The sequence below is a fragment of the Podarcis raffonei genome, chromosome 1 (genome assembly GCF_027172205.1).
Source record: "Podarcis raffonei isolate rPodRaf1 chromosome 1, rPodRaf1.pri, whole genome shotgun sequence".
NCBI lineage: Eukaryota > Metazoa > Chordata > Lepidosauria > Squamata > Lacertidae > Podarcis > Podarcis raffonei.
The window spans coordinates 44,649,495-44,677,229 of record NC_070602.1 but is presented as its reverse complement, the minus strand read 5'-3'; the positions used below and the strand labels follow the sequence as shown (position 1 = coordinate 44,677,229).

The 27,735-nt window shown below is 43.2% G+C and overlaps 1 protein-coding gene across 3 annotated transcripts; it reads left to right on the top strand.

The window, feature by feature from the left end:
* Nucleotides 1–730: 730 nt before the first annotated feature.
* LOC128411401 (cytosolic phospholipase A2 delta-like) lies at nucleotides 731–26,970 on the top strand. Of its 3 annotated transcripts, XM_053383727.1 has the most exons (17): nucleotides 731–1,162; nucleotides 1,460–1,496; nucleotides 3,229–3,271; nucleotides 3,489–3,562; nucleotides 4,787–4,923; nucleotides 6,278–6,391; nucleotides 7,937–7,974; nucleotides 9,359–9,494; nucleotides 12,254–12,390; nucleotides 13,169–13,391; nucleotides 14,907–15,024; nucleotides 16,333–16,470; nucleotides 17,054–17,161; nucleotides 21,888–22,079; nucleotides 23,362–23,528; nucleotides 25,074–25,260; nucleotides 25,423–26,970. In XM_053383727.1, the coding sequence occupies exons 4-17, from the start codon at nucleotides 3,511–3,513 to the stop codon at nucleotides 25,653–25,655; spliced, it is 1,980 nt and encodes a 659-aa protein (XP_053239702.1). In that variant the 5' UTR covers nucleotides 731–1,162; nucleotides 1,460–1,496; nucleotides 3,229–3,271; nucleotides 3,489–3,510; the 3' UTR covers nucleotides 25,656–26,970. The 3 variants fall into 3 exon arrangements, with proteins under 3 accessions (XP_053239702.1, XP_053239701.1, XP_053239704.1); XM_053383726.1 differs by lacking the exon at nucleotides 1,460–1,496 and having other exon boundaries at nucleotides 3,489–3,552; XM_053383729.1 differs by lacking the exon at nucleotides 1,460–1,496.
* The last annotated feature ends 765 nt before the right edge of the window (nucleotides 26,971–27,735 follow it).

Sequence of the window (27,735 nt, the reverse complement as noted above, 5' to 3'; positions counted from 1 at the left end):
GCAAAACCTGTTGGGCCAAAAAGAAGAAGACAAATTCATGTAGCACAGGCATGTACAGCATGTCGATCGTGAGCCCCCAGTCGATCGCAGGCCCTTTCTCTGCAACATCATATGCAGCAGCAGCAGCAGCAGCAGCCCTTGCCGCTGCCGGTCTCCACAGCGATGCAAGCCCGTGCAGAGGCGCGAGGGAGCTGGGGAGAGTGTTGCTGGAAGAGTGGAGGCCGGCTTAGCAAGGGGAAGGCTGCCGGAGATGGAGGGAGGCGCGAGGAGGAACCGCGTGGCAAGGCTCCCTTTGGCAGGGAGAGAAGGAGGGAGGGATCAGGATCAGCTGCGCGGCCCCCTTTGTGGGGGGGGGGAGGGAGGCAGGGCAGGCATGATCGGGATCCACATCAGCTGCGTGGCTCCCTTTGACGCGGGAGAGAGAGATCGAGAGATCCCGCTCTGTTTTGTGGGTGGGCGGGAGGAGAAGAGTTGTCCAGGAGAGCTCGGCAATGCCATAGCTGTCAACTTTTCCCTTCTTTAAAAGGGAAATCCCCTTATTCCGAATAGGATTCCTCGCAAGAAGTCCGCAGCCCAGCTGGTTTGAGGGGGGGGGGAGAGAGAGAGATGCTTGGGGGGCGGGGGAGAAAGAGCTGGCTTGGGGGAGAAAGAGCTGGCTTGGGGGGGAAAGAGCTGCTTTGGGGGGGAGAGAAAGGGCTGGCTGGGGGGGGGGGACTGGGCAGCCGCCCACCCTGCACCCACCCCTGCGCCGTCGGGGGAAGCAGCCAGCGCCTGCCCGCCCACCCTACACCTATCCCTGGGTGGTAGATCACTGCCAGTTTTTGATATTGGATTGTAGATCACAAGCTACTTGAAGTTGGACATGCATGTTGTAGGTTAAGGCAATCCGCAGCTGTTATCTGCTGATTATCAGAATAAGGACTGAATGGAGGAACAGGTGGGACTTTGGGCTGTTCCAGCAGGACTCTTCTTATAGTTTTATGGCTGAAATCCTGCAATGTTTTGCTTCACTTGCCATTCATATTCAGTTAATATGAAAAGCATCTCTTTACTTTTTTTTGTTTTTTAAGCAGATTTTTTTTTTATTATGCTGCTGATCCCAGCCATTTTTTTCTTTCCAGAGTAAGGAAGAACTGGACGTAGAGTTCATAATGAAGGAAAAGTATGTAGTAATAATAGGGAAGTATTCTGGATTCATTATAAAATGTGGTTTCAGGGTTTTTTTTTTTTTTTAAATACGGGTTTAAGTTAGTGCATTTATAGACGTCTTTGTTTATAAGAAGCTGTGAATTTAATGAGCAGGAGTCATCAAGATAGCACAACTAATTACATATGCTGTCACTTTGAGCATTCAGGGTGTTGAAAGCTCCCAGATGATAGACTTTAGCTTGTCTAGGCATGAATTTAATTGTGCATAATAAATCGAACAATTGATGTGGTTGCTTCTTCTGTTTTTCAGTTAATTACCTTTCACCAAAAGTTCTAGCCTTCCCGAAGTAAGCATGCTCTTCTTAATTTAATTAAATAAAGCCTGCTTTATGCCTTTCCTCCATTCTGGGAGCATGCCATATGAAATGTGACGCAGGGTGTTTGCTGATCCATAATGTGGAATTCAAACCATTACAGGTAGATTTCAGGGGCTGTTTCACACTTGCCATTTTTTCTACTGGAGAGATAAGGTTGTTCTCTATAATTCAAGTAGTATACATAGTAAAAGCAAAGTATTTTCTTTCATATCACATAAAAAACAAACTGCATTGCTATTGCTTTAAATGTTGTACATTCAAACTGTTGGGGAAGTATCATCTAACAAAGAAAAAGATCTCTATGTTATGGGGAAAGAAAGACTAGCAGGCATGTTGAAGTAGAGACTGAAGTGCCTTTCCCTCAGGAGATAGCTGATCCTTTATTGAACTCCACCTCTCTTTCCTGTCCATTTAACCCAGGCATGTCCAAAGTCCGTTTCGGGGGCCTAATCCAGCCCGCCAGTTGGTTTAATCCAGCCCCTGTGGCAGTTTGTTTCCGGGGTGTGTGTGTGTGTGTGAAATCCTAAAAAAACCTCAACAACTTCAATCTGAAAAAAAGTTCAACCACTTCAGCCCGAAAAAAAGGTTAATAACTTTGGTCGACCCTTTGGTCAGCCCTCCCGGCCCTTCACTTCATCAAATCTGGCCCTCTTTGAAAAAAGTTTGGACACCACTGTAACCCCTGAATAACCCATAATGTATCACCCCACAATTTACCTTTGGAAAGGAATGTGGGAGTGTTCCTAAATACTATCAATTTTTATAAAGTAATAGTTCCAGTGGAAGGATTTTTGGAACTTTTTCGTAAAAGCATATAGTGAGTGATTATTAAAACATGTAGGCTTGGATCCAGTGATCATACAATCAGGGTTGTCTTGCACAAGTAGAAAAGCAAAGTAAAATTTGACTATATCCAGCAAAGGACAGCGATACACACAGAACAAACTAATGTGTACATCTGTAGCAGGCCCAATTTGATTACCATTAAGCACTTTTATGTGTGTGCTAAAATGAGTCACATAATATTCTCTCCCAACTGAAGTTGAAGGAACTTCAGGTTGCAGTCTCCTAAACATGCTTACTGAAAGTTAGGGTATATTGGCTTGCTCTGAGCAAGTGCTTTAGTTGGTGTCTAGAGTTTGTTGTTGTCTAGACTGGATGTAAGTGAGGGTGGGATTCCTTTTGCATGCCCTCCAACATTTCTCCATTGAAAATAGGGATGCCTAGTGCCATTTTCCTAGAAAAAGAGGTGCCAGAAGTCACCATGAACACCTCCCTGTTCTCTTATAATGGCAATGGTACCCACCTGTGAGCTGCTAGAAATGAGTTTCAGTGAGTTCCAGTTGAAAGAAAAATCCCTGGGGATGTCCTATTCCATACCCTCCAAAACTTTTTCGATGGAGTAGGGATGTCATACTATACTCTCCAACATTTCTCCGATGAAAATTGGGACATCCTAAGGAAAAGTGGGACGTTCTGGGATCAAATCAGAAACCAGGATGGCTTCTGTTAACCCAGGACTGTTGCTGGAAAATAGGGAGACTTGGAGGGTCTGCTTATCTTTATTGCCTGTGGCTCACACTCCTTCCTGTAATCCTGCTTTGCCAGGCCTCAGTTTGCTAAATTTGTAAGGCAAGATTGGTTGCTAAGAAAGATGTATTCAGTGCAATTATTTTTAAAACTTGCATTTCTCCCCTTCTAGTTTGGATCGTCTTGAGAATCTCCTCACAAACAACATCATAGTGGTAATCTTAATCCTTTAGATTTTGTGCATCCTTTCATTGTTTCTGGAATGTAGTTTTAGGTGAATTATAATTTAATAAACACAAAAGGAACTAAAGGCTGTGGGGTGGAGGACTATGGGAGACGAATGTTAAAGAACTGCCTTTAGAGGCAGCTCTTCATGAATGCGTGACCATTTCAATAAATTTCATTACTTGGATTATTGTTTATTTTTCACAGGCCCGTCCAGTTTCTTGTTTGAATGTTTGTGTTTCCAAGGAGAGAAGTGCGAAGTATTTCAAAGGTAATTCCAGGTAGAGATCCTACCCCACCTCAGCAACAATTAACTTTCTATTTTCTGGGAATCAAGAAAATTGATGCAGATATAAATATTTTTCTCTATCTTGCTGCTGCTGCTGCTGTTTTGTTAAGCAACAGCTTTTGATTCTGTTCCATATTGGATCAGGATGAAATTATCCTGATACAAGCTGCTTAAATGTTCTTCATGTTGCAATGTCAAGTTGCAGGAGAAAATAAGGTGGCGTATTATGGATAATTACTTGCAAAGTCCGGAATGGACTGAAGGATACTGAGATTGTTAACACTCCTTTATAGCATATCTAGCCTGTTGATTAACTAGCCCTTGGCAAAATTTGAAGTTATCGCTAGTATTTAAATTAGAAACAAATGCCAACAAGTTATTAAATATATAACTGCTGTTTGGAAAAGCAATCATTTTACTGGTGCAAATATTTTGGGTGGTGTTTCCTTCTAGCTGTTAAGCAACTGTTAGGTGCTGGATTTTTTTTTTTTTTGGGGGGGGGGACATTTCTATTAAATCCAGATAGGATAGTGGTACCTTGGTTCTCAAACTTAATCCATTCTGGAAGTCTGTTCCAAAACCAAAGTGTTCCAAAATCAAGGCGCACTTTCTCATGGAAAGTAATGCAAAACAGATTAATCCTTTCCAGACTTTTAAAAACATCCCCTAAAACAGCAATTTAACATGAATTTTACTATCTAACGAGACCATCGATCCATAAAATGAAAGCAATAATCAATATACTTTACAATAAAATAAATAAGACTATAAAAATAAAAATAAAAATTTCTTCTTATCTGCACTGATGATAGTCATTGTTTGAATGGGGGGCTTTTATCCATTTCTGCAGTCACACAATCAATCAATCAATCAATCAACAGCTGAACAGGGTTCCACACAGTCCCAAAAACAAATTAACCAAAAAAGCCTCAAAAACAAAAATGCAAAAACAAAAGCGTCAAACTTAATCCATTCCGGAAGTCCATTTGACTTCCAAAATGTTCGAAAACCAAGGCTCAGTTTCTGATTGGTGCAGGTGCCCTGGAAACAATAGCCGACAGCCAGATCGGACGTTCTGCTTCTGAAAAACACTTACTTCCGGGTTTTTGGAGTTTGGGAACCAAGGTACCACTGTAGCTATAAAGGGCAGTTTGTAGGTAAATATGTTTTTTACACTCATGTTGATATTGTAATCTGTTTGGGCTTCTCTTTGTAGAAGAAGGTGATCTTGAACTGAGAATGAAGGGATCATATGAAGATACATGGAAAACTGTTTTGGAATCTGGATCGGTAGAATGCTTTTATTTCCACTACCCGACGTATTGGGAACCACAATTAAACGCCCACCTGCAGGTGACCATACTTTCACTGGAAATAATGCACCGCACCTAAAAATACAATAGGGATAGAATAATGTACCCCCTCTCAGAGTATTATAAAATACTGACCCAGGAAATCATAGTTTTCTGTTTCTATTATAATAATGTGCTACAGTGAGCCTCAGATTCCCATGCACCAATCCACTTCCTTCCTCCTTAGAGCTAGAGGGGAGGAAGTTAAAAGTTTCCATTTGCAGTGTTGAACAAACTATAGTTTCCTATTGTGTCTTCATATGGGAAACTGTGGTTGTCTAAACTATGGGTAGTTGTACAAAACTAGAATATGAAAACACAGTTTAATTCTGTTTTGTTATCTCTAACTGTGATTGGATCAAACCACCGTATTTGAACATAATGGGAAACTATAGTAGAGTGATATCTTTTCTTTTTCTTTTGTGTTGCGGACCAGTGCAGCTGCTGTTCTGGAAAGCGAGTGAAAGTAACCCCTTTTTTATTTTAGTGTGCTACATGCACACGATCTGAATGGGCAAGAAAGGGGAATATATTGGCAGAAAGGAAGGAACTCTGAAAGGAAGAATGGGGCATCTTCAGAAGATGGTATAATCTGGAGGGCACCGTGTTGGCTATCTCTGGTGTAGTCCAAGTTAGCAAAGGATCAGATTGAGAGGCAGAGTGTGGGGAACAGTGTTGAGCAGAAGCTTGGTCTGATGGGATCTTCTCACTTCTCAGTTATATAGACTGGAAAGCAGGCCCTGGATCTGAAACTTTATCTGACTAGATGCTGAATCAGCTGGTGTGTTTCGAAATGCTGTTTAGTTGGCACCTCTGTGTAGACATAATCCAGACCATGACGTCTTTGGTAGACATGCTATTCTGGTGGTACAGGAGGTCAGGTACCGGGGCCTGGCTTCCAGGAACCCTGGCCTGAAATACCTCGTTCACCAATGACCACCTACTTCAGAGTAAATTTAAATGGGACTTGCTTCCAAGTAGATATTTTTAGGAGTGTGCCTTTGCACCCAGACTCTCCCTCGACTACTCCCCCAAACCAAAAACAGCAGTGAGGTAAAAGTGTTAGCTCCATACTACAGTTGGTAACACTCATTGTATTCACGCTTTCAGTCCAAAAGTTTGCCCATCTAATGTAATAACCTTGATAAACATTAATTAAACTAATAATATACATATCGTTTTAGAGTTTCAGTTAACTGATAAGTTATATGCAAAAACTGCAGGGTTCAACCCTAGGGTTCTTTGGACTGTCATCCTACTCTGATTGAAATATAACATTATTTTTTGAAAAAATAATCTTTAAACATAGTATTTTCTGATTATTTAACAACATAACTCTCCCCACCCCCATCTAGCATTGCTCAAGTAATGGGGAGCAAGACAAACAGAATTCATCTGCATCCCTGGCTATGCCTCTGAAATCACTTTCTGTGGGGCAGGAGGTGAAAGTAATTCTCACTGCATCAGAGGTAAGCACTTCACTCTTTGATAGGTTCCTAAACTAAAGGCAATTAACTGTCCCAGCTTTTTACACAATGGCTGATTTTGGAAAAGTGGACTTTAATGATGCAAACAATATCAAGCTATCTGGAAGGCTTTCTGACTGCTTCCACATAATTGGATGTGATAGCTGAAACATACTGTACTTTTCCGTGCATAAGACGCCCCCATGTATAAGACACCCCCTATTTCGTAGGGATCAAATTTAAGAAAATGGGGGGAGATGGCACAAAGTTGTTGAGCTTTTTTGGGGGAGGATTGCCCTACGCATCGCAAAATACACCTCCCGGCTGTCCCATTGCTGGCATAAGCTGCCAATCGCCCGCCCAATTGCCGCAGCACCGGCCATTAAAAACCGCCTATTGACGAAGCAACCAAGAACACGCACAATAGCCGCTGACAGCCGAGGCAGCAACCAATCAAACGTCCACCCCTGTATAAGACGACGCTCACTTTTTAGCATTATTTTTAAGGATAAACACCTAGTCTTATACACAGAAAAGTACGGTAATAAGTTTGTTCCTAAGAGTTGCACATGAAAGGAGCTGTCCCAGATTGTGGCGGTGGATCCTGCCACATAAAGACTTGAACAACGTGGGACCAGGTTACCTGAAGGACTGCCTGCTAATGTATAGATCTGAACAATCACTTAGAATCCAAGTCTTAAATCATGGGGGTAGGGATTTTATTTGTGTCACCACCATATCCAACAGAATATTATAGGGTGGTGAACCAGAAAACGGGCATTTCCCCCATTGCCCCTACCTTCTGGAATGCCTTTCCCTCTACCGCAGGGCAAGTTTCCTCAGTTTTTTGCATCTTGTAAAGATACATCTTTTTGCACAGTTTCCCCTGTTCCATAAGACTGGACCCTGTACCATGGGCATTTTTGTATGGAATTTTAAGCTTTGTTTCAGTGTTTTAGTATTGCTTACCTTTCAATCCGATTTACAGAAAGGTCTGAGATCCGGTAGGGTGAGGGTAGGTAATTTTTCTCCCTTCGCCATGTAGCTGCTGCGCTACCTCTTATGCAAGGGATAAGGGCTGTAGGAAGGAGGAGGAATGGATGAGAAATTGTCTTCCCTTCTTCCTGTGGCACAAGTGGAACTCTGGTGATCACAGGCCTGGATATAACTCACAACTCGCACAACCTCTATTGTTATGCATACTTAGGATAAGCGTGTGTGTATATGTATTTAAACCAAGGAATATCATGAGAAATAAAAATGTTCTGCGGTTTTCAGGCATTTCATTTTTATAAATGTGCCTATAGTTTATGATGCAGAGACGCAGCCACAGAAAATGCACTATTTTTCAGAGTTATTGTATCATAGGATTTGCTTCACTTGGTGATAGAGAGCAGAAACACATAGAAAAAATACCAGGATTTTATTTTTTCCATTTTGTGGCATATTCCAGCAAGTAATTATTATGTGAATAGAATCTAAGAATGCTGAGTTCTGTGGATTATGCAGGCGACTTAAAATATTGTTCTTCATTATTCTTCATTTCAGGATACTAATTTAGAAGTTAAATTGCGTACACAGACTTGGTAATGTATTACTTTTCTGACCCCCCCCAAAAAAAACCCTCGAGTAGACTTTTAGGGTAACCCAGTCTATTTCTTGTTTTTCTGTTTTGCAACTGTTTGGGTTAGCTAGAGGAGTCTGATGTCAGTCTCCAGAAGGATAGGCATGTTGATAGTTTGTTGTAAGAAAAACAACAAGTCTTCTGGCACCTAACTAACAGTTTTACTAACAGTTTTATTATGACATAAACGTTGGGGATGTGCAACCCACTTCATCTGATGTGTCATGTATTCTTTAACTGGCAAGCATATATACACATGGGATGGGATGTACATGGGATGGAACATAAGGGTCTGAGATCAGAGAAGAAAAGAAGAGAGAATGATGACTATTTGAAAGCAAGATAGCTATAGTGTCCAATTAACATGGCAATATTGGGAACAACCCACATTCTGGCTTTGGTCAGCTAATTAATACGTGTGATTTTTTTTAAAAAAAAGATTCTTGATTCAAGCCATGAATTGTGTGCCCAAGTGCAAAGTCCCCTATTCTTTTCTCCCATCCAGTGTTTTCAATGGGGTATGGTTATGTGTGTGTGTGTGTGTGTGTGTGTGTGTGTAGACGGGAAATTCAAACAGTTGCTGTCAGGAGTTTAGGGCTGGATTTAGACACATCAAAAAAGCATTTCAGGAAAACATTTTGTAAACCTCAATGTGGGAAATCACATCTGGTGTCACAGTGTTATAATGCATATAAAACACTTTTTCTTAACTAATGTATGTGGGTCCAAAGTAATGACAGTAATTCTCTCTGTTGTGTTAGCTGCAGTCATTTTATATTCACCTTAAGTATTTGCGATGGGGGAGAAATTCAGTTTGGTTTGTATTTGAATGCCTAATAATAGCTTAGGTTGGACTTTGCCAGTCTGGTGCCCTCGCAGTTGACATGCAACTTGCATGGGGGTTACTGAAGATGCACAGAACCAAAATGACGTCTATTTGGAACACCCCAATGTGATCATCCTTACCTTTTGGAGCCAGCATGCCAAACAGGTCTTGTGCCCCAAGCAAGGCAGAGAGCTTTGAAGGCTCTATGAGGCTCTTGCGAGAGCCTCCCCAATCCCAAAGCAGAGACCTTAAAAGCTATTTTTGTCCTGCGGAACCCTGTGCCAAAAGAACCTTTAAGCTCCCTGCTTTCTGTGCATTTAATTTGTGCGATTTCAGCTGGCTGCGTAAAGCTGAAATTAGGCAAGTTTAAATGAGAGCCCCACAACATATGGAGCACCTCAGATTCCCCACCCTGATTTAGAGGAACAGGCTATCTCTAAATGTGGAATGTTGATCCTGTAGTTAGTGGGTGATGTACTACTGTTTGCTTCCCCTACCTATGTCCTTAATTTTGTTTCAGCTCAGAGCACCTTGATGTGCGTTTGAGGTTTGACCTATGCGGAGAGGAAAAGACTTTTCTACATAAACGGAAGAAAGTGGTTGCAGCTGGTCTGAAAAGTGTCCTCCAGCTAGAAGAGGATCTGTTGGATCATGAGGTATGCTGGATCTGGAACCGAGGGAAAAGAATGCATATTTTAAAAGGAAGACAACAATTTACATTTGATACATCCCTTAAAAAAAAAAAGACGCCTTTCATTTTCTACTGGTGTAATGTGCAAGTCATGAGAAGTTGAACTTCATACTTGGAATTGTTCTTAGCTCACCTTGTTCTCAATGTTGTATTTTACTGATATTTTTAATGTATTTTATTTAGTTTACATAGTTTAGAGGTTTCACAATTAAGTGGCACATTTATTAAATGAATAAAATAAATGTTTTGGGAGGCAACGGTGTTAGCAAAGCAACTGATATCTGGCATGGTTGGCACATGCCAGGCAGAGGGCCTTCTTGGTGGTGGCACCCGCCCTGTAGAACGCCCTGCTATCAGACGTGAAGGAAATAAACAACTATCTTACTTTTAGAAGACATCTGAAGGCAGTCCTGTTTAGGGAAGTTTTTTATCTTTGATGTTTTATTGTGTTTTTATTTTCTGTTGGGAGCTGCCCAGAGTGGCTGGGAAGCCCAGCCAGGTGGGCGAGGTATAAATAAATTATTATTATTATTATTATTATTATTATTATTATTATTATTAACTGCACAACTGCTGAATGGTGTGTTGCTCTGTGGCAGAGCGGCTATTTGTATCATTGGCGTTAGTCTTACAGAGAATACCGTATTTTTCGCACCATAGGACGCAACTTTTCCCCTGCAAAAATGAAGGGGAAATGTGTGTGCGTCCTATGGTGCGAATGCAGGCTTTCGCTGAAGCCTGGAGAGCGAGAGGCATCGGTGCGCACCGACCCCTCTCGCTCTCCAGGCTTCAGGAAGCTATCCGCAAGCCTTGCAAGCCCGGCGGGAGTTCCCGCGGGCTCACAAGGCTTGCGGGCAGCAGCCTGCAGCCCCGGCGAGTGTCCGCAAGCCTTGCGCGCCCGGCGGGAGGTCCCGCCGAGCGCGTGAGGCTTGGGGCGGCAGCCTGTCGCCCGAAGCACGGGGAGCCCTCCGGAGGGCTCTCTGTGCTTCGGGCGAGTGTCTGCAAGCCTTGCGCGCCCGGCGGGAGGTCCCGCCGAGCGCACGAGGCTTGGGGCGGCAGCCTGTCGCCCGAAGCATGGGGAGCCCTCAGGAGGGCTCTCCGTGCTTCGGGCGAGTGTCTGCAAGCCTTGCGCACCCGGCGGGAGGTCCCGCTGAGCGCGCGAGGCTTGGGGCGGCAGCCTGTCGCCCGAAGCACGGGGAGCCCTTCGGAGGGCTCCCCGTGCTTCGGGTGAGTGTCTGCAAGCCTTGCGCGCCCGGCGGGAGGTCCCGACGGGCGCGTGAGGCTTGGGGCGGCAGCCTGTCGCCCGAAGCACGGGGAGCCCTTCGGAGGGCTCCCCGTGCTTCGGGCGAGTGTCTGCAAGCCTTGCGCGCCCGGCGGGAGGTCCCGACGGGCGCGTGAGGCTTGGGGCGGCAGCCTGTCACCCGAAGCACGGGGAGCCCTCCGGAGGGCTCCCCGTGCTTCGGGCGAGTGTCTGCAAGCCTTGCGCGCCCGGCGGGAGGTCCCGCCGAGCGCGCGAGGCTTGGGGCGGCAGCCTGTCGCCCGAAGCACGGGGAGCCCTCCGGAGGGCTCCCCGTGCTTCGGGCGAGTGTCTGCAAGCCTTGCGCGCCCGGCGGGAGGTCCCGCCGAGCGCGCGAGGCTTGGGGCGGCAGCCTGTCGCCCGAAGTACGGGGAGCCCTCCGGAGGGCTCCCCGTGCTTCGGGCGAGTGTCTGCAAGCCTTGCGCGCCCGGCGGGAGGTCCCGACGGGCGCGTGAGGCTTGGGGCGGCAGCCTGTCACCCGAAGCACGGGGAGCCCTCCGGAGGGCTCCCGTGCTTCGGGCGAGTGTTCGCAAGGCTTGGGGCGGCAGCCGTGGCTGGGGGGGGGGGGAATAATTTTTTTTTATTCATTCCCCCCCCCAAAAAAACGAGGTGCGTCCTATGGGCCGGTGCGCCCTATAGAACGAAAAATACGGTAGTTATCTCCCGCTTGGACTACTTCAATGCGCTCTACGTGGGGTTACCTTTGAAGGTGACTCGGAAACTGCAATTAATCCAGCATGCGGCAGCTAGACTGGTGACTGGGAGTGGCCGCCAAGACCATATAACACCGGTCCTGAAAGATCTTCATTGGCTCCCAGTACGTTTCTGAGCACAATTCAAAGTGTTGGTGCTGACCTTTAAAGCCCTAATTGGCCTCCGTCCTGTATACCTGAAGGAGCGTCTCCACCCCCATCATCCAGCCTGGACACTGAGGTCCAGCTCCGAGGGCCTTCTGGCGGTTCCCTCGCTGCAAGAAGTGAGGTTACAGGGAACCAGGCAGATGGCCTTCTCGGTAGTGGCGCCTGCCCTGTGGAATGTCCTCCCGGCAGATGTCAAGGCAATAAACAACTATTTTACTTTTAAAAGACAACTGAAGGCAGCCCTCTTTAGGGAAGTTTTTAATGTCTGACGCTGTATTGTTTTTAATATTCTGTTGGAAGCTGCCCAGAGTGGCTGGGGAAACCCAGCCAGATGGGCGGGGTATAAATAATAAATAATAAATTATTATTATTATTATTATTATTATTATTATTATTATTATTATTATTATTATATATTATAGTTATCCTAGCTGATATTATGTCCTTCGAAAATGCTAATACTCGTATTTTAAATCTGTGAACTACCCAGAGGACATTGTTAATCGTGTGCTAATGTGCAGGCCAGATATTAATATAAATATATATATGTCTGTGTATTTTAAACAGGTGCCAGTAGTTGCAGTCATGGCCACAGGAGGTGGATGCAGAGCAATGACGTCTCTTTATGGGCAGCTCTCAGGACTTAAGAAGCTTGGCATTCTGGACTGCATAACGTATATCAGCGGTACCTCAGGCTCAACTTGGTGAGACTGTCAGCATTTAACTGGGGGAGGGGATTGTGGAATTTTGGAGCTGAAACCAAGGAAAGGTATTAAGAAGTGCATAGTATCTGAACATTATTTGTATACAATCCGCTTTCCCTGAGCCAAGCCATACCAGCAATGAAGTCACAGAGTCAATTAAGGTTTGGCAGACAGCCAGAAGGCGATCTGAAGGAGTAAGTCTGCCTGGTGATAACAGAGACATGGAGACCGCTCCCTGATTGGTCAAGCTCTCTCAAAGGAGTGAAATGGCCTACTAACTGTTAGTTCAGTGTTCGTGTTCAGAGTTCTGTGTCAGTGTGGGAGTTGTGAGTCATGTCAGAGAGATCTAGCAAAAGATCCGTGTTCTGTTCCTGTAAATAGTCCACTGTATATAATAAGCATCTAACTGCAAGTTCCTGGTTCCTGCTTTGTCTATCCAGTCTGCAGCCAAGTCGCCAATTGCTTCCGTGGATTCTGCGTGTACTCTGCTAGGTCAGGCTAAGGTCCTGCAACTAGTCAGAAAGTTGCGAAACACCAAATAGGTTTTTCCAATAGGGACGGTCCTGGGACTTATGGTTGCACTTGAGATGTGCCGCTTCAGACATCAGTGTGTAAGAGTGGAAAACTGAAGCAGGGCTCATCTCGCCTGTCCTTCCATTTCCTCTGCTTCTGTGTAACATTTAAACCAGTCTTCAGGAAAACCAAGGTGGCTTCTTTACGTGTGTGTTCTATTGTCCATGTATTTATTCTAATTATTTTATTACAACTGTTTCTTTAGGACCATGTCAAATTTGTATGAAGATTCCAATTGGTCCCAAAAGGATCTGGAGAGGCCAATCCTTGAAGCCAAGAAGCATATGGGAAAGAATAAGATAAGCACTTTTTCTCTGGAGCATTTAATTTATTATCAAGAGGAGCTGAGGCAGAGGGCCAAAGAGGGCATCTCTACTTCTTTTAATGACCTGTGGGCCGTAGCTCTGGAGAATATCTTGCATGATGGGGTATGTAAACAGCTTTAGGCCTCTTCTAATGATCAGTGTCCACATACAGAAATGATTAATGGAGAGCCAATTATCTCCCTAAGCCTCTGTTGGTTGTTTCATCTCTCTGGCATGCAGTGGTGTTGGGACAGCGGGGGGGGGGGCAGTGCACTTCAGGTTCCACATCTGGGTGGGTGACAAGGTGGTACCCCGTGGGGTGCTTGCCCTGCTGCCCTGGCCCGGGTGTGGCGGCACGAGCAGCCATCGTGCAACCGCATGTGGAGGATCCTCTGTTCGCGGCTGCAGCCATGAGCAGAGGATCCCAGCACCAGCGGCAAACCACTATGTACAGCGCATGTGCGGCATCACATGCATTTGCTGTACATAGCGGTTTGCCAGCGCAGCAGTTCTGGTGCCATACGGATGGCGGTGGGATCCCTCCGTTGCTGCTACAGCCATGAACGGAGGATCCCGGCATTGTCCGTACAGCGCCATAGCGGCAGCACCGGCAAACCGCTATGTACAGCACATGTGCGGCGTCGCTATGTACAGCGCATGTGTCATACGTAGCGACACCGCACATGCGCCCTACTTAGCAACGCCCCACCCTGGGTGTCACAACGCCTTCGTTCGCCCCTGCTGGCATGTATATATTCAATTAATCATTCAATTAAGGCTTTCAGGGAAGAAAAATATGAGTGACCTTACATGTATACTTTTGGGTTGTTTTTTGTTGTTGTTGTGTCTGGATAACAACAAAAAAATACATACCAGTACAATGAGCAGCGTAAAAACAATTGATTTCAAAGTGCAATATAATAATCCAAAGAAACAAACCATTTTGATAAAACTAGATGAAGTCCTGGTTTTTTGAAAGAGCCATCAGCAGCCTAGTTTCATTCTTTGGAAATTTTGCAGGACCCCCTTTGTTCCATATATTCACTCATCTATTTCATTCATACAGTTTATAACTGATTACATTAAACTAGTGATATTGTAAGGGTAACAAAAGGGATGCGGGTGGCTCTGTGGTGTAAACCACTGAGCCTTGGGCTTGCCGATCGGAAGGTCAGGGGTTCGAATCCCCGCAAAGGGGTGAGCTCCCGTTGCTCTGTCCCAGCTCCTGCCAACTTAGCAGTTCGAAAGCACGTCAAAGTGCAAGTAGATAAATAGGTACTGCTCCAGTGCAAGGTACACGGTGTTTCTGTGCGCTGCTCTGGTTTTGCCAGAAGCAGCTTAGTCATGTTGGCCACATGACCCGGAAGAACTGTCTGTGGACAGACGTCGGCTCCCTCGGCCAGTAAAGCAAGATGAGTGCTGCAACTCCAGAGGTGTTCGCGACTGGACTTAACTGTCAGGGGTCCATTACCTTTACCTTTAAGGGTAATAAAAGCACAAGTATGAAGCACTTAAGAGTATATTCACACAATTTTCAGAGATTTGTTTTGCAAAACCATATCTGATTTGTTGCAGTACGTGGCACACTCTTCTGAGCTCCAAGTCCTTTGCTTGCTTTCTGTTTTTCCTCCTTATTAGGTCAATGATTTCAAACTATCTGATCAGCAACAGGCTGTGAATCAAGGGCAGAATCCCCTACCCCTCTATTTAGCCCTTAATGTGAAAGAAAACCATATTTCTACTTTTGATTTCAAAGGTAATTCTTATAAAATTGTAATTGCAGTAGAGAATGGCAGGTGCAAATGTCAGCAATTTTTCTTAGCCTATTCTCCTGTGCAAGCTTTACTATGTAGCAATAATGGGCCAGAAGGGAAATTTCAGAACATCCTTAGGGGTTATTTGATCTGTAGGTAATTTACCTTGCATATTAATTATACAGGTCTATATGACAGTAACTGAAGCAGAGATTAGCATGTATGTGCCAGGTTTGGGGCCTGCTCAAGGACACTAAAGTTGCTTATAGACAGCGGCTTAATATTGCTAATGGGTCCTTGAGATATTGCAAATAGCTTAATGGCAGCAGGTTGTTGTTCTTGTTTTTTAAATGGCCATCTGTTTCCCAAGAAGGGAAAATCCAGATTAAATTGCAGGGGGTGGGGAATATTTGCTGGCATTTTGATGCCAACACCATTATGTAGATGCTACAAAAAAAAAACACCAGCCTGGAAGCGTCCAAAGTGTGAGTAAGTATGTGTGCAGAACTGGAGATTCCTTGTATGTTTCATTGCTGCAAATATGAAATGATCACTTTAAAACTGCACAGTAATTTGTTTCATTGATTGTTGTAAGCACAGCAAATAAACTGGGCTGTTAGTGCAGTTTCTTTACATAGGTATAAATGACTCATTTAGATGATGGCGATGATAATTAATTTTGTATGTGCTGTAAACTGCCCGGCCAGTCTGGGCGGCTTACTGCACAAATTAAAAATGGTAAAACACAAGAAATTTAAAACTTCCCTAAACAGGGCTGCCTTCAGATGTCTTCTAAAAGCCGTATGGTTGTTTATTTCCTTCACATCTGGTGGGAGGGCATTCCACAAGGCGGGTGCCACCACCAAGCAGGCCCTCTGCCTGGTTCCCTGTAATCTCACTTCTCGCAGTGAGGGAACCACCAGAAGGGCCTTGGAGCTGGACCTCAGCGTCTGGGTTGAATGATGGTCTTGGACCATTGAGCCATGTGCTTGTTTGATGGCTTTGGTGAAGTAACTCTCCTCTTTCAGCTTCACTTCCCCATCAATAAAATGAAAGTAAAAGTGACCTCACTTGTTGTTTCTTGTGAAAATGAACGAGATATGGAAATAATTGTATCCCACAGATCATTTATCAATATTACACAATGCATTTCCCCCTCCATGCTCCTTGGAGGAAAGGTAGAATGATAAACACAATGCATACACAAATTAGTATATTCTCATAGGAGGTTTTAGATGCAGAATTATTATGTTACCATGCTTCCATCAGCAATAAGATAGCAAGTATGCTTGTTGATTGTCTGTACACAGAATGGTGTGAATTCTCCCCCTATGAAGTTGGTTTTCTGAAATACGGTGCATTCATCCATTCAGAAGATTTTGGAAGTGAATTCTTCATGGGACGGCTAATGAAGAAAAACCTAGAGTCCCGGATCTGTTATTTAGAAGGTAATTGTATTAATTTCCTGTAAAGTGGCATGTTACTGTCTTGAAAGCTGTTGTGAACTGGATTTGCAATTACTAAGTTCATCAACCAGATTTGTAGGTTAGCTACCATAATTTGTGGGAAATGATTTTGAGGTGTAGGCTAGCCCAAGACAATTATGTGCCTGATGCTGCAATTTTATCACACCCAACATCAGCTGCCTGAGGAGGCCACCTCACTTTAAATATTCTCTAATTCCTTTTCCTTGGATAGATGTATTTGTTTTTCTCTTTTGTATTTTCTTTTGTTGTGATTATGTATGTATTTTAACTTGTATTGAATAAAATTATCTATAAAAAGAAAAAAGAAAAATATAAAATGCTTTTCTGTTGCAATACGTATGAATAAACAAATGTGTGTTTATGAGCAAATAGTACAGCCATTATCTAGCAGCACATGAAGTCCTAATATTTCAAAAGACCTAAATAAGGCAGGAGGAGTAATTAATTACTATTGAAGTTTTGATTAATGATAAACAGCTGAATGCGAAAGGATGGACTATGCAAAGAAGAACTGATCTTTCCCTAAATATGCTTGACTTTACAGCGTTGTGGAGCAATATTCTTGCTGTGAATCTGCTTGATGTCTGGAATAAGTTGAGCAGTACAGATGAATCTTGGCAGAAACTTATCAGAAGCAAAATAAGAAACATTGGTAGGAATTTTGTTGTTAGCTTAAAATAATGTGTACATAACAGCACACATATTCTCGTAAATAAGCCCTGCAGATGTAGCCTAGATGGTTTGCCTCCATTCACATGAACATAGTGATGGCCAGTGTGCAGTTCAGAAACTGGAAGAGATTTAAGGCAGCACAGTGCTATTATCTACACCAGTGGCGTAGCGTGGGGGGTGCAGGGGGGCCGGCCGCAGCGGGCGCAACATCGGGGGGCGCGCGCTCGCACTCGCAGCTCTCTGCCCCTACCTGGCTCACTCACTCTCTCTCAGCGCTGTCACAGATTTCGCAAAAATTTCGCTATTGTCACACGGATCCTCCTCCTAGCCAATCAGGAAGTGGGATCCACTTCCTCATTGGCCGAAAGGCGAATGCATGCAATTGGCTGAGCTGCCGAGCAGGAGGCGGGAGGACTCGAGGAGACGCGGGGAACTGAGTAGAAGCCGCCGCTGCAGGTAAGTCTCTCTGCATTGAAAGGGGGCACACTGGTCATTCTGCAATGAAAGGGGGCACGCTGGTCTCTCTGCATTGAAAGGGGGCACGCTGGTCATTCTGCATGTTGAGCTGACCAGATGGATTGAAGTTTGGTTGGTTCAACAGTGACGAGACAGATTTTGATCCATATGTAGCTGCTCCAGCTCAACATAAGTTGATGTAAGCCCGTGGGTCTAGCAACCTTTAATTTATTTATTATTATTTTTTGCTGAAAGAGTAAGGCAATAGGCATGAAGGTGAATAAAGATTATGTTAAGAGTAAAGAAATGGTTATACAATGAAGGGGTGCTAAAAGTGCAGCAAGGCAAGAAAGTGATTTTCTTTTTTTAGAATTTTAGCAGAATACTACACCTATATCATGCCATACAAAAAAGAATCTGGTGCACAAAGCAGGAAAAGGAGAAAGATAGAGACAGAGCAACAAGCTAAGTTAGCTGGAAGCCTTCACCGGTTTTTGGTGAGTACTGCTGAAATTACAGCAGGACCATCAGCAGCACCACAGGAGACTCATAATCCTGATCCTGTGTCGGTGGACATTCCTGTTCCTGCATTAGAAGCAGAGACCGTTTCATCTAAGGATGTTTATACTCAGCCAAATCTGCCAGAAAATATTGACCAAAAAGTTTTTACTGATATTGGCTATTGGCCTGAAACCATGGATGAAACCTTGAAAACTGAACTAGTCAGGCGAGGGACAGAGGAGCTGCAGAATAAGGATGCATGGTTTCCAAGAGACAGTAATGGCAGGTCATTTTCCAAGGATTGGTTCTACATACATTTGGGGAATGGTGAGACTATGTTAAGGACATTGTTGGTGTTTTCTCCTGTAAACAATGCTGCATATTGCTTTCCTTGCATGCTTTTTCAGAAGGCTAAAGGGAAAAGTTCATTTGGAAAGTCAAGTGGATTTAATGCATGGAGAAAGTTAAGCCTTAGATTACTAGAGCATGAGCGCAGTTCATATCACTTGAGTGCATTTACAATGTGGAAAGAATTAGAAATGCGGCTGCATAAACAGGAGACTATTGATGCTGCTGCCCAGCTTGCACAGCAGAGGTCATTTGAAAAATGGAAGGCAATCTTAGTCAGAATACTTGATTCTGTTCTGTATCTAGCAAGGCAAACCTTACCCTTACGTGGTCACTCTGAAGATTTAAATACAGATGGTAACTGTGGAAATTTCTTAGAAACTTTCAAGTTACTCGCCAAATATGACCCAGTTGCCAAACAACATCTTCACAGAGTACAACGCACAGATGGTTACAATATGTCCTATCTTTCTTCACAGAGCCAGAATGAGTTTATTAGCATGCTCGGCGATCACATTCGAACAGTCATCTTTCAAAATATGATAAAGGCCAAGTATTTTGCTATAATGTTTGATAGCACTCCTGATATTTCACACACTGACCAAATGTCCCAAGTGATTCGATATGTGCATATTGAAGATTCAGGAGTCCATGTGACAGAGTCTTTCATTGACTTTATTCAGTTATATGGGAAATCAGCTGATGTCATTACAAAACAAATTTGTGACAAGTTGCAAGCTGATGGCCTTAAACTAGAGCATTGCTATGGCCAGGGATACAACAATGCTGCGATTATGGCTGGACACATTAGTGGTGTACAAAAATGTATTTTGGATATGAATCCCAAAGCAATGTTTGTGCCATGTAACAATCACTCACTCAATCTTGCTGGGATGCATGCAGTTGGTGTTGGGACAAAGTCTGTTACTTTCTTTGGCACTGTGGAAAAGGTGTATGCATTTTTCTCAAGCTCCACCCACAGGTGGGATATCCTTAAGAAACATGTACCAATTCGTGTAAAGCGATCGTGTAACACAAGATGGAGTTCAAAGCATGAAGCTGTATGGGTACTTGCTGAACACACTGAGAAAATAATAGACGCTTTGGAAGCGTTGAGAGATGGGCCGGAAGAAACCTCTGAAACCAGGGGTGATGCAGGAAGTCTTTTAGTTTGCATAATGACATATGTTTTTTTCTCTTTCTTGCATTTTTGGAACCCAGTACTAACCGAAGTAAATGATACTCAGATCTACCTGCAGCAAGAAGGACTTGCGCTTGATCAATGCGTGCATAAGTTAAAAGCATTGGCTTTATTTTGTCATGAAAAACGTGATAGTCTAGTGCACGGGTGTCAAACACAAGGCCCGCGGGCCGAATCCGGCCCGCCAGACCTCGTCATGTGGCCCGTGTAGCCGCCGCCGGCCGCCAGCCTTCACCTTTTATTCTCGCTTTTTTTTTTGACACAAGAAAGCCGCCTCTTCAGCGCATGCGCGGCAGCCTACAAGCCAGAGAACGTCTGCCCTCTAGCGGTGCCGGCCATTCTACACAGGAAACCTCCACTTTACATGCATTCAGGAAACCTCCACTTGTTTTTATATTGAGCGCATGCCATCCTGTGATGTGACAGATCCAACGGCTGCCTGAACAACCGGCCCTTTGAGGGTGACCAAACTGCTGATGCGGCCCCCCGATGAATTTGAGTTTGACACCTCTGGTCTAGTGTCAAAGGCAACTGAGAAAGCTCTGCAGGTATGCAAAACCTATTGCATACCTACAGAGAGAAGAGTTGGAAGACGCAAGAAGATGGATGGTGAGAACAGTTGCGATGCTGGCTTGACCTTAATAGAGGAAACAAGCAGAGAACAACTGGAAGCAATTGATCAGCTTCAGGCAGAAATTAAAAAACGTACTACGCAGATGAATACGCTTCACCAGTGATTTGCTTTTTTGCAAATCCAAACGTTGGATACTGGAAAAGATGATTTTATTAAGAAACAAATTCAGCACACGTGTGCTCAGTACACAGAATTGAATGCTGCATCTATGCTCACCGAAATAACTCGACTTCGGCACCACATTATCTTGTATAAGGAGGTCAATCCTGATGAGCAGGTTGCAAACTGGTCAGCTTTAGATTTGCTTCGCTGGGTGTATAAGTGGAAGCTGCAAGAAAGTTTAACTAACTTTGTTGTCACATTAAGAATCTTTCTTACTATCACTGTTTCTACAGCGAGATGTGAAAGAAGTTTCTCTAAACTTAAACTAATTAAAACATATCAGAGATCTACAATGAGCCAAGAAAGACTGAGTAATCTAGCAATACTGTCCACTGAGAGAGACTTTAATGTAGATTTCAATTCTGTTGTTGAAAAATTTGCCCTAATTAAAAGCAGGCGAATTTAAATTAATCTGTATATACAGATTGATATCTTGCACTTCTATTAAAGAATTACAATTAGAGGTACAGGATTGAGGAAGTTGGCTCCATCTAGCCCAGTCTTGGATCATCTCCAGGGTATGGTTCCATTTTGATGTTTAGTTTTTGTTCTTGATAATTTTTGTCGTTTACGATGGTTGTGAGACGACATATAATAGCATGGCCCATGCTAGGTTACTACATTTGTAGATTTGTATTCATAGACCTGCTGAAAATGTGGAGAATGTGTAATGCATGTTCGCACTCAATAAAGTGTTTGAAAATAAACTTGTATTTAGATGCATTTTACTTTAATTACATCAGTATTTTCATAACAAACAATACATGTGCTTAGGGGGTAAGGGTTTCTTTAACTAATCTAGTGGAAGAGACTCGAGTGCTAAAATCCACGGGTTAGGGGGCGCAAATTACTTGCCTTGCCCCGGGTGCTGACAACCCACGCTACGCCACTGATCTACACTAACACAAAGCACTGTGGCGAAGAGATAAGACAGCACGTATTTGGGCGTGTGCACACACTTGCATGAACACACATGCTGGGGTGGTGTGGAAGGCCACCTGTGGAAAGTTATGAAATGGTCCATGAAAGCTTACACTGTAACAAATTGGTTAGTTTTCAAGGTGCCACAATATTATTTGTTGCTTTCACTAGAAGTGAGCGATATCTAGGTGTTAGCGAATGTAGATTAAAAATCCCTGTTAAAGGAACATTAAGGGAATTTCCCACTTTTTTGGTATCTAAATGGGGTTACCTGTATCTGTTCCAGGCATGTGTATTTGACAGTGTGTCATTATTCATAAACAATGCCATATATCTACTTTAAATTGTGCAGAGGAAGACAATTACATGATTTTTGAATAAGCCTTTTCATAGACATTTGCTGTTATGCTATAGTGGCATAAAGTAGCAACACGGACTGCTTCCTCCCCCTCCAATCCCCTTCTCTTCCTTTCCCTTATTCAGAGAGAAATCAAATTCCACCAGAAAGCTCTACTTACTTGGGGACCTCTTGGATGAGTCCTGATGGGAAGCTCTTTCAGATTATAAGAAATATTTTAACTGATCGTCCATTGCACCATCACATCCATAACTTCCTCAATGGTTTCCATATGCATAAAGACTATTACCAGGAGAGTCAGTTCTCTACATGGAAAGGTAACTATGTCTACTTAGACGTATAACCTATTGAATTCAGTTGGGCTTTCTCCAAACCAAAGGATTAGGATTACAGTTCTTTCTAAATAAAAGAAAACAACCCCACCAAAAATAATCATCATACCCTAGGGCTTTTTAGTGCTGATAATTTATTTACTAAGTTAATAAAATTGCTATCCCACCCTTCATCTGAAAGGACATTGCTGACACACTAACTATTAAATTCTTCTTTAGAACCTACAAACTTATATCTTCCCATAACTGGGCCTGGGATACTGGACAATAGGTGAAAATGTGGGTTTACTGTGAACATAGTGACTTTGATTTTACTTATAAACATATGCAAGTGTTGAACAGAGCTCATTTATCACTGTCTCTCTCTTGTCAGTTACAGAAAGGTAGCCGTGTTGGTCTGCCATAGTCAAAACAAAAATTTTTTTTCCTTCCAGTAGCACCTTAAAGACCAACTAAGTTAGTTCTTGGTATGAGCTTTCGTGTGCATGCACACTTCTGAAGAAGTGTATCTGAAGAAGTGTGCATGCACACGAAAGCTCATACCAAGAACTAACTTAGTTGGTCTTTAAGGTGCTACTGGAAGGAAAAAAATTTTTTGTTCTCTCTTGTCAAGTTGTCTTGCCTTCCTTAGACCTGGAGTGCTGTTTCAAGAACACATTTCATTTTATACACTTTTCTTCTTTTTAAATGGACACATGCAATGTTCTGAATATATACCTAAATATGAAAAATGTGAACATGATAAAAGTGTGTTCACCAACATATGTGTCAGATAGCAAACTTTATCAGCAAGATGGGATTGGCTGGAACACCAACTTGAATGTACGTTCTGATAAACACAAGTGTGCTGCCATGTAATGTGTGGCAGAGCCCTGAATTCTGAATGGTGTTTGGAGCCATAGACTGACTCCTTGAAAGTTCCAGGCTCAGGCAGAGGACTGGCTTCAAATAGAACTTCAAATGGAAATGTAGAGTTGTAAGGGACCCTAAGAGCCACCTAGACCAGTCCCATGACAGATGGCCACCAAACCTCTGCTTAGAAACCTCCGATGAAGAAGAGTCTACCACCTTCTGAAGGAGTCCATTCTACAGTCGAACAGCTCTTACTCTTAGAAAGTTCTTCCTGGTGTTTAGTTAGAATCTCCTTTCTTGTAACTTGAAGCCATTGGTTTGGGTCCCATATCTGAAAAGTTTTGTGAAAGACAATGGATGATAAAAATCAGATTAGATTACTAGATGGATTTTTATTGTATAATTTGCATTTCAGACAGCCGACTGGACCAGTTTCCTAATCAACTGACACCATCAGAAGAAGGTATCTGCCTGGTCGATGCTGCCTATTTCATCAATACTAGCTGTCCCCCCCTCTTGAGAAAGGAGCGGAAAGTAGATGTCATCTTATCATTTGATTACTCTCTGGACAACCCTTTCCAGGTCAGTGTTAAGGTATTCTTCTGCAAACAGTTTGCTCACAGTAGAGGAAAGAGGAACTCTCTCCTACCCTCCATGCCAGGGTCCCAATACAGATTCCTCCCCCCTCTCAAAAAAATCCTTCCCATTGTGAAAAAAGTGCAGTTTAGTATTTTGGTGATGCTTTGATTTGCAGCTGTCAATACACATTATGTTGTAATAGGCACTTTGCGGGAGTGGGGTGTTGATTACATAAAATCTTGAAGGTTTTGATTCTGTAAACCACCCTGAGATCCCTGGGTATAGGGCTGTATATAAATTCAATCAATAGATAGATAAATAGATAGATAGGAAATGGTACCGTTTTATATCCATCATCGCCATCATCCAACTGCACCAAACATAATCAAAGCCAATCATACACTAAATAATATGTGCGTTCCCTCAGACAAAATACCTTCGAACCAATGTAGTAATGGCTAAGGACCTAGAAACAAAGGAGGGCAAGACATGTCACAGAAGATGTCATTTCAATGGGTACTGTTTCTCTCGTGCTTGCCAAAATTTTCCATTCTACACAGCTATTAAAAGTAAAGCTCATTCCAGTCATTCCAAGCTATGGCCACTTGAGTTTCAATCGAATGAGGAGAAACTTGACAACATGAAACTGAACAAAAGTGTATCTGCTTTTTGACTTGTGAACAAAGCTACAATTGTGGATTTTCATTGGAAAACAGTTCTTATATCAGGTGTTTCAAAAAGAATTCTCTGTAGAACGTAGAGCAGAAATTAGTCGTAAACAACCCTCTAGATGGAGTATTAAAAAAAGTAGCCAGGTATTTTTTTCTTTATTGTTGCTCAGCTCCCACACTCTTTCTTTCTCTGTGACTAGGCACTTGTAGGCTATTTTATTTTAAATGTTTATCAGCATCATCGTTCAAACATACCCTTAGAATTGTGGCAAAGGATGGTCAAAATGGCCTGAATCCAGTTTGTGTCTCCAATAAATGTCTGCATGGATGTTTTTTTAAAGGCAAAATCTGCACTCTTTAAAAATGTTATTGATCCACACGCTTATGATGTGGTCTGAGAGCTTTCTGGTTCCTTTTTCTTTTAAAAAACATTTTCTAGCTGCTTGAAGCCTCATTGGGACATTGTACAGAAAAAAGATGGCTGCCCCCATAAGTACATTGGGGCAACCATCTTTTCCTTGGTGCAATTACACAGGGTCACGGCAGGGACTTTTTACGCAAAACATTTCAATGAGGACAGCAAGAGTAGCTGCTCCAATCAGCTAGAAATAATTTAGAAAGCCCTGCAACTATCTCGGTGTTGTTGTTTTTTTTAAAGAAAGTGAACCATACTCAGAAAGGTTCATAGACATGTAGCCAAATCCATATGTCTACATTATGCTCTGAGCATGATCCATTGGAATGTGGACTGCAGAGCTTAGCTCCAAATGGTGGAGTGATTTGAAATCCTCCCCCAACCCTAATTACGGCTACATAATTTAATGCCTGCTGATTTAAAGGACAGCCTTTAAAGTTACCCTAATTTCTTGTGCTACAGTCTATAGAACAAACCAGCGAATACTGCTTGGAGCAGGGAATTCCTTTTCCCAGGATTTCATTGAGTGAGGAAGACAAGAAAAATCCAAGAGAATGTTACCTATTTGTGGACGAGGAGAATAACAAATCCCCCATTGTGCTTCATTTCCCGCTTGTGAACGATACATTCCAGAAATTTAAAGAACCAGGTACATTTCACTTTCAACGTGCAATATTTTGTCTCAAAACAAAACAAAGGCAAGGTAACAGTAGGGGAGAGATGAGCAAATGATTGAATGAGGTCTGAACATGTTCCCAGATCTCCTAAACGATTTAACGGGGGCATATTTGTTTGTTTGTTTTATTTTCAGGTGTGGAACGTAGGCAAACCGAGATGGCAGAAGGCAGAGTCCCGCTATCTGGCTATTGCTCACCGTACCAGCTGATGAACTTTACATACACTAAGAAAGACTTTGACAAACTCCTGAAACTGACTGACTATAACATCCAGAATAGCAGAGACTTTATTCTTCAGGCTCTCTCCATCGCCATAGAATGGAAAAAATGTGGCCGGAAATGTGCCCAGCCATGTGACTCTTCTTAGGATCCCTTGCCTGCTTTTACCAGCAATGTATGGCTTCCTCCTCCTAGTAGATCATCAAGCCTTTTGCTTTGCAGAGGAGGAGGATTGGCAGGTCAATGGAGTTCAACCCCCAAACAGATGAAGGTTACTATCCTGTACACATTTATTAGAGAGAGCAAGTCATATTAAACTCAGCAGGCCTCACTTCTGAGCTAACATCCTTAGGACTTTCACTGTAAGAAATCTAAAAATGGCGATGCCTTGCTTCTTATCTTTACTTGTCCTTCAAGCACTTAAATCAGGTATATGGAGGCTGTGGACCTCGAGATGTAGATTGACTCCCACCAGCCACAGCCAGCAGGACTAATGCAAAGGACGATGGGAGTCTTAGTCCTGCAACATCAGGATAGTCGCAGGCTCCCCATCCCTGACATTTGAAAGGGATGGGAGAAAAGAGACCAGGGTAAAAGATACCAGCAAATGCCAAAATCAGGAATATTGTAGGGTCAGACACCCAGTGTCAGAACTTGGGGTTACTTTTTTGCTTAATAAATTGAGTACAGTGGTACCTCAGGTTACAGACGCTTCAGGTTATAGACTCCGCTAACCCAGAAATAGTACCTCGGGTTAAGAACTTTGATTCAGGATGAGAACAGAAATTGTGCGGCGGCAGCAGAGGGAGGCCCCATTAGCTAAAGTGGTGCTTCAGGTTAAGAACAGTTTCAGGTTAAGAACGGACCTCCAGAACAAATTAAGTTCTTAACCCGAGGTACTACGGTAATGATGATTGTTGTCATAAGCTATATGTGACATGAGCTTTGACTTGAGGGGAAATTTAAAGTGTGTGACATAGTTCAAATGTGTCCATCAAAAACCAACAACCGAGATGCTAGCCTTGTACTGGTAAGTTAGGACCAATTCTCAACGCTTTCTGGGTGTGGCAGCCACACTCCTTGAAGCCAAGCCAAACTTGATAGTGGGAGCCCTGCCTCTTTAAAGGAATATTTGCTGTTGTCACAGAATATATGATCCGAGGGCCAAACGACATGGGCTGTTAATGAAGTGATATGCCCCTGAGTGCAGGATTCTACTTGCAGAAGTTGTAAGTGTGGGTCCCTTATCAGGAATGGCACCTTAGCAAGGAGAGGGTGCTTTAGTCCTTTGCCTCCTACTATGGTCACAATCTGGATCACACCCCTCCCTCCCCACCCCGACAACTTTAGTTTACATGGGATTAAAAAAAATCCCATTGGAGTTAATTGGAACTTCTTCTCCAAGCAAATTGCAGGAATGCCCCTCTACCCTCTGATCCAGATTGGGACAACAATGGTGTACAAAAGGCTAACACACACACATATACACACAACAACAACAACAAAAACAAACCCCTAACCACCCCAGGAGCCCTGTCATGATTGGGGGGAGGGGGAGGGGGAACATGCTATCTTCTTTGATAAGAAAAATCTTTCAATAAATGGCAAATGACTTAATGAATGTCATGTCTTTTTTGGCCCTGATCTTCAAAGGAAATGGAGCACTCAAATCCTTCCCCAACACCCTCGGATTGCCTACACTGTGGGAAGAATAGGGTTTCTGCCATCTTCCATGTACAGATGTACCACAGTTAAAGAAACACACCTGCTGTTATCCTGTTTCCCGTGGGAGTCTTATTCAGGTTGTGATTGTGTGTGAAGCTGATCTGTGAGGGTTTCTACATGAGAAAGGAGCATGAATGCAACAAGGTCACTATTCTCTCTAGCTCATGTAATTGGTGTGACCACCACAGACATTCTAATGGGGGAAAGCCCTGTAAATCAGGCTTGTTCTAAACTTCTTGCAACATTAGAGTGGCCTGAAGTAATAGGGCTGGAAATATTATTACTATTACTATTACTATTATTATTAATTTATATTACTTACATCCTGCCCATGAGACTGGGTTGCCCTAGCTACTCGTGAGTGGCATCCAACATAATAAAACAGCAGCAACACGTCAAACATTTAAAATTCCCGATACAGGGCTGCCTTCAGATATCTTCTGAAAGTTGTGTAGTTGTTCATCTGTTTGAAATTGGGAGGGCATTCCAAAGGGCGGGTGCCA